Source organism: Pediculus humanus, genomic scaffold (genome assembly GCF_000006295.1).
Source record: "Pediculus humanus corporis 1103172107895 genomic scaffold, whole genome shotgun sequence".
NCBI lineage: Eukaryota > Metazoa > Arthropoda > Insecta > Psocodea > Pediculidae > Pediculus > Pediculus humanus.
In genome coordinates this window covers 123,852-130,524 of record NW_002987470.1, presented here as the reverse complement: position 1 = coordinate 130,524, position 6,673 = coordinate 123,852, and the positions used below count along the sequence as shown (strand labels likewise).

The 6,673-nt window shown below is 24.6% G+C and overlaps 3 protein-coding genes across 3 annotated transcripts; 1 reads left to right on the top strand and 2 right to left on the bottom strand.

Moving 5' to 3' along the window:
* Nucleotide 1: 1 nt before the first annotated feature.
* On the bottom strand, nt 2–1,131 carry Phum_PHUM396770 (Inhibitor of growth protein, putative; the record flags this gene model as incomplete). Its single annotated transcript, XM_002428624.1, has 4 exons — nt 2–97; nt 176–471; nt 556–903; nt 1,095–1,131. Coding segments are annotated over 4 exons (777 nt in total), but the record flags the coding sequence as incomplete, so codon positions are not given.
* Nucleotides 1,132–1,778: 647 nt separating this feature from the next.
* On the top strand, nt 1,779–2,893 carry Phum_PHUM396760 (snare protein ykt6, putative; the record flags this gene model as incomplete). The annotated part of the gene is made up of 3 exons (XM_002428623.1): nt 1,779–2,025; nt 2,127–2,341; nt 2,756–2,893. 3 exons carry the CDS (start codon nt 1,779–1,781, stop codon nt 2,891–2,893), a joined length of 600 nt encoding a protein of 199 aa, XP_002428668.1.
* A 1,267-nt stretch (nt 2,894–4,160) lies between these two features.
* Phum_PHUM396750 (Cleavage stimulation factor 50 kDa subunit, putative) lies at nt 4,161–6,203 on the bottom strand (the record flags this gene model as incomplete). The annotated part of the gene is made up of 7 exons (XM_002428622.1): nt 4,161–4,267; nt 4,361–4,586; nt 4,740–4,890; nt 4,968–5,128; nt 5,210–5,449; nt 5,518–5,866; nt 6,121–6,203. The coding sequence occupies 7 exons, from the start codon at nt 6,201–6,203 to the stop codon at nt 4,161–4,163; spliced, it is 1,317 nt and encodes a 438-aa protein (XP_002428667.1).
* Between the last annotated feature and the right edge of the window lie 470 nt (nt 6,204–6,673).

Here is a 6,673-nt window from a genome sequence, read left to right as displayed (position 1 = left end):
TTTTCTTCCTATCGGCTGTACATTTTGGACAAAACCATTTTCCTTTAGGTTTCGTTATTAAACCAACACAAGCAAAATGAAACCATTCAATAGGGCACTAAAAAAAATATTTTTTGGTTTTATTATTAAACAATTAATAAATTTTAATATTTTATAAACAAAATTTAATACTTACATCTACATTGTCGCAACCGATCATTTCTCCGTAGGAAACCTGGTGACATAAACAATAAGTAGGCTCGTTGGGATCTACTGGCATGTCTAATACATCTGCTGGGTGAGGAATTCCTGGTAAAACTGAAGCGATTCTAGCATCGACTAATGGAGCAACATTTGTACTTCCTTTACTACTACTGCTACCAGCACCACTTTTCTTTTGTTTCTTTCTCGTTTTGGCTTCTTCTTCACTAGATGCTCCTTTCCCTCTTTTTTTCCCAGATTCTTTACCATCTTTAGTCTTTTTCCTACCTTCTTTAAAAAATAATATAAATTACAATATTGATTTATATATATGAAAAATAATTTTGTAAAATACATGATATTTTGTTTTCATACTTTTTTGAGAAGATAAATCATCTGTATGAGTTTTCGATAATGCTTTATCCTGAATTTCAGCTTCGAATCTGGCTAAATCGGAATCCAGTCTTCGAATGTGTTTGTCAACTAATTCATATGTTTGTATGGCTAATTGTACTTTGTCATCTCCATATTCTTTTGCTTTATTAAATTGACTTTGAATACATTCCATTTGTTCTTTTCTTTTTTCTAATGACATGGTATTGACATTTCTCAGGTACTGATCGGCAAGAGAATCAATTGTCCTCATTAAATTTTGAGCTCTTGTATCTAGATCCCTCATTAGTGTAAAATTTCTCTGGAGCTCAACAGGTAAATGTTCCAAACCTAAATTTAAAAATAAATTAAATTAGTTCAAATAATGAATGAAATTCTTTCTGCGAATAAAATTAAATTTAAAAAATTATTAAGTGAAAATTTTTAAATAGAAAGTTTCCTCAATAAAAACCGTAAAATAACAAATATTAAAATTAGTATTCATTATTTTTTAATTAAATCGTTTAAAAAATAGTACTAACTATCTAAATAGTGTTCAAGGTATAAAGCAGTAGTCATTTTTGTTCTATTTAATTCAAAATTCTAAAAACAAAAAAATAAACAGTCATAGTAGTAAACATTAACAATACGAAACGGCTTACAAACATAATTTAAGTTATTAACGATTCGTGAACGTACTCTTGGAAATCAATATACGTCATACGTCGAAATGATGTTTTTTCCTTTGACAGATAAGAATTAAAGTTACAAGTAATATTTGACGTTCTACCGTTAGCGTTTTTAAAAGAATGTGTTAAAAATTAAATTATTAATAATTTTACTCATATTTTTATATAAATATTTTATTCATTTTATATTCAAATTTAATATCTTATGTTTTTTTTTTTTTTCGGGTAGTGCCACGATCTTTGTAAACAACCACTAGAAAAATGATGAGGGTCTCGTTTCTTAAAAAATAATTTTTATTAAAAGGAATAGTCATATACTTAAATAATAATAATATTATTACACTCAGTGAAATTTTAATTAGTCTTTGATTGTTAATTGTTAAAAATTTATTTTTAAAAAAAATTTTTTTTACCATAAGGTAAATTTTAAATAATAGAAAAATCATTCATTTTAATTACAATATTTAATTTTTTAATTTTTATTAGAAAGATTTGTTTTTGTTTTTGTCTTAGAAAATAGTCTAACATCTTTTCATAATGGTTAAATTATATTCATTAAGTGTATTATATAAAAACGATATGTCAGTGAAATGGTTAAAAACAGCACATGATTTAAGCTCTTTTAATTTTTTTCAAAGAGGATGTGTGCAAGAATTTATGACATTTGTCGGTAAAACACTTGTCGAAAGAACTCAATTGGCGACAAGGCAAAGTATTAAAGAAGGAGAATATATGTGTCACGTTTATGTAAATGTCGATGGTTTAGCAGGAATAGTTATATCTGGTAATTTCATAACAAAATATTATTAATTAAAATTATTTATCAATTGATTTTGAAAAAAAAAGTTTTTCACTTTCTATAATTTGAATAACTAATTTCTTTAGATCATGAATACCCTACAAGAGTAGCACATACTCTTTTAACAAAAGTTTTATCAGATTTTGCTAGCAATGTACCACAAAATTTATGGAAAACTGCCAATGAAGATTCAATATCGTTTAATCAACTTCCTGTTTATTTATCAAAATATCAAGTTCCAAAAGAAGTTGATGCCATGACAAAAATACAGGAAGAATTAGATGAAACTAAAATTATTTTGGTGAGCGACATTTTAAAATAAAAATAAATTAATTTTAGCAAAACTCATTAATTAATACAATAAGCTAAACATAAAAAGAAATTATTTCAACTTAATGTCAAAAATTTGAATTCCCTTCGGGAAAAAAAAAATTTAATTATGTAACAATTCTTTCTTTTTCTCTTCGAAATAATCATCTCTTATAAAAACATAAAATTATAAAAACTAAATATAAAATAAAAATTGACATAATAAATACAAATTAGATGATTCTTATCTAATGATATAAAAAAAAATTAAAAAACAAAACATTATGTATTATTAATCGACATATTATTAGGCTTTTGATTACGATTTGAAATTTGTTCATTTCGAAAATCAAAATTTATTCCTTCATTATATATACAAACAGTGTTTATTTTTATTTTTTTTTAGCACAATACATGTGAAGCAGTTTTAAGAAGAGGTGAAAATCTTGATAATTTAGTAAGCAAATCAGAAGAATTAAGTTTACAAGCGAAAGGATTTTATAAAACTGCGAGAAAAACAAATTCATGTTGCAGCTACATGTAAACTATTATTAAAGTATTTTCAATTTTTAATCATTTGTGGACAGAAAAATATTTACAATGAAACACACATAAATGAAAGTTTTATTTTAAAAAAGAAAAATTTATTATTGAAACTTTCATTTTTTTTTCAATTATTATTATTTAAACAACTTTTTTTTATGTAAGAAGTGGCTTATATATACATGTTAAAAATATGATGATAATAATATATACATTAATGTGATGCGCAGAACGACTTACATAAATTAAAAACTGGTTTGTAAACATTTGAATAATTAATTACCTGGTCCATCGTAAAATTAAATAATAATGTTTGATGAAAAAAAATTAAATTTAATATTTGTATTATTATTATTATTATTATTTTATCCTCATCGTTGTGTCAAAAATAAAAAATTTCAAATTATTATACGATTATAAAAATTTTATTATTATTATTATTATTATATAAATATACATTAAAAAATCGTTATTATATATATATATATATATTTAATAAGGAAAAAAGTTATATATATACTTTATTTCTGTTAATAATAAAAAAAGAAAAAAAAATGTTTTTAATAATAATAATGATTGGAAAAAAGAAAAAAAATTAATTTGTTAATGATAATAATTACATGTAATATTTGTACTTAGTTTAAAATTATAAACGGATTGGAAAAAAATTGTTAATGATTAATGATGACGCATCCAACAATAAGGTTCTAAATTATTAATTAAAGTTCAAGAGAAGAAAATAATAATAATAATAATTAATCGATAAATGTTTTTGTGTATGTCGGAAAGAAAAAAAAAAAAAAATGTCAACGCGAAAAATCAATTAATTTTTATGATTAAATATTATCATTATCATTATTATTATCATTATAAATGTCGTGTTTACCTTGAATAACGGTTGACAATATGCCTTTGCTTTTTTGGCTTTTTATTATTATTTATTTTATTTCATTTTGTGAGCTTATTATTAATAAATTTGTAATTTTACTTATAAATACTCGTAATCATCATCATCATCATCATCATTATGAAATAAAATATTTTTAAATTATATTATTATTATTATTATATATTTTTAGGAATTCGTACCTTTCTAACCTTTCCCTTCCCTTCCCCCCCTTCACTATTTCTTTTAGCACTATAATTACCATATGATAAAAACAAACCGAAAGTTTTTCTTTATAAACACTGTTTGTTATGTTTTGTTTTCACACGAATTAAGATGAATTATAAAAAAATTTTTTTTATAATTCATCTTCCTCTGATTGCTATTTGGTCCTTCTCTGCCAAAATCTTGCTCGGTGATCATCAGAACAAGACACAAATGCAGGACCAGTCGGAGAATGCATAATCATTCTAACCGGTCCATTATGTCCTGATTGCGTTTAAATAAAATTTAAAAAAAATATATTTTCGACTAATGTTGAGTGAAGTAAATAATATGAAAAATAAAAGTTATGGTACTAACCTAATGATAAGAGTTGTCGTCTTGATGCATTACGAGCATTCCAAGCGCATAAAGATGTTGTCGCTTCATCTGGAAACATAACATAATCTTCTGTGTGATTAAAAACAGCTTGAGCTCTATGTTCTTGCTTTCCTGTGGTTCCTGCTCCTGTGTATGCTATCAAACATCTACTGGTTGTCAATTCCCAAAGTTTGACCAAAGAATCTTTACCAGATGAAAGAATGTACTACAAACAAAGAAATAATTTAAAATTAGTTTTTATTCATGAATTTTTTATATCGAAATTACTTACACTTATGGATAATTTGTTATTAAAATTGATTTCATTTATAACATATTATTAGAGATTTAATAATAATAAAAAATTTTATAAACATACCTTGCTGTTTCTTGAAAATTCTACAGAACACACATCGGAACCATCATGAGCTTTTTGAAATGTATTAATACATCGATTTGATACACCATCCCATAGTTTTATGCTACCATCTCTGCTGGCTGTAACATATTGTCTACCATCATTGCTGTACCTAAAACAAAAAAAATTTTTCTAAATATTTTTAAAATAAAAAAGGAAATAATTAATTTTAATGGTATTTTTTAGTACCTGATACTGGTAACTGCTTTGGTATGTTGATGACTTGGAAAATTACAAACATAACATTGAGCCGTTGTGAGATCATAAACTCTGACTACAAAATGATTTGTTCCGACTACTAAATAATCTCCTGTCGGATGAAGACTCATACATTTGACTTGTTCTGCATCCTATTATTTTATTTTAACTCAATATTAATTATTACATTGACTATTTGTATAAAAACATACAATAAATAAATTAAATTTAACCTGAAGAACTTTATACGCTTTTTTGACTGATGATTTGCTGTAGTCGAAAAGTTTGACTGTATTATCCCTCGAACCAGATACTAAAATGGCTTCTTTCGGATGAAACTCTAAACAAGTAACTTCATCTAAATGATCATATAATGTTCTAATGACTGGATGAGTTTCATAATTTTCTTTTTGTTGTGTTGCTGTAGCTCTTTCATCATAAGCTTTGGCCACCATTCTATCAACATCTAAAATCTGAAAAACAAATTAATTTATTTTAATTAAGCATTATAATTATGAATCAGAATGAAATATTTACATACCTTTATAGATGTATCTGCACTACCAGTGGCAATTAATTGCCCATCATTACTAAAAGCGCAAGCTCTACATGGAGCTTTATGACTGGTAACATAAGCAGTGACATATAAAGCAGGTTCAGGAGCATTTGTCTGAATGTCTGTATCAAATTCTAAATCTAATCCTGGTCCTAATAATGTATCCTGAAATAATCCAGTTCTTGAGTCCTTTTTCGGTTGCATTTCCTTCTCATATTTTAAACCCTCAGAAACCAAATTAAACAATCTATCCGATGGAGGACATGGAGGATCAGGTTGAATGGCAGATGTTAAATTAACGGCTATATTTTGATGACCGTCATAAAATAATTGGCTGAAAATTATTCCATGTTTTAATTATAAATATTTCAATTTTGTTTTCATTCGAAGTTACATACAATCATTTTTTTTCTTTTCTTTAAGCAAAACATTTTAAAAATTTGTATTTTAAACAGAAATTCCATGTTAAATAAAATTTCTTTTTTATGAACATTGGTTATGACAATGAAAATACTTTCAACAGTTTATTTTTCCTTGAGAAAAATAAAAAAAAATTAAATTAAATCAAAATAAGAAATATAAAATTACCTTATAATAAGCCTGTAAAGAAGTTCTCTTCTTTTAATAACGTTTTCATCGTTTACTTCGGGAGGATTTTCAATGTCCGGCATTTTTTACAGTTTTTTGTAAAGATTTTGTTTACAAAACAGTTTTAATGGCGGCCGGAAACGATTCGTTAAATAATTATTTAGTAATAATAAAGTTATAAATAATACAGAATGAAATTTCTTTCATAATAAATAATAAAATAATGTATTTTTTAATTAAAAATTATGACTAATTCATTTATAAAAAGTTTTTTTTTTTTTAATTTCTTAATTGACAATAAGAACTTTTCCCGCCATTGTTAATCGTTATGAAAAATATGAAATACTTAAAAATTAGTTATTTAATTTTATAAATCATCAAAAAATTACAATTTAATTTTATTTTTACGTATATTTACTTAGTAAAAAATTTTATAAATTATGTGCAAAATATTTTTTTTTGGAAAGCCAATGTAAAAATTTTGTATACTTTAGAAAAAACTTTGAGGTTAGAAATCAAAATTAAATTACCGAAACCGTTAGATAAGATAAAT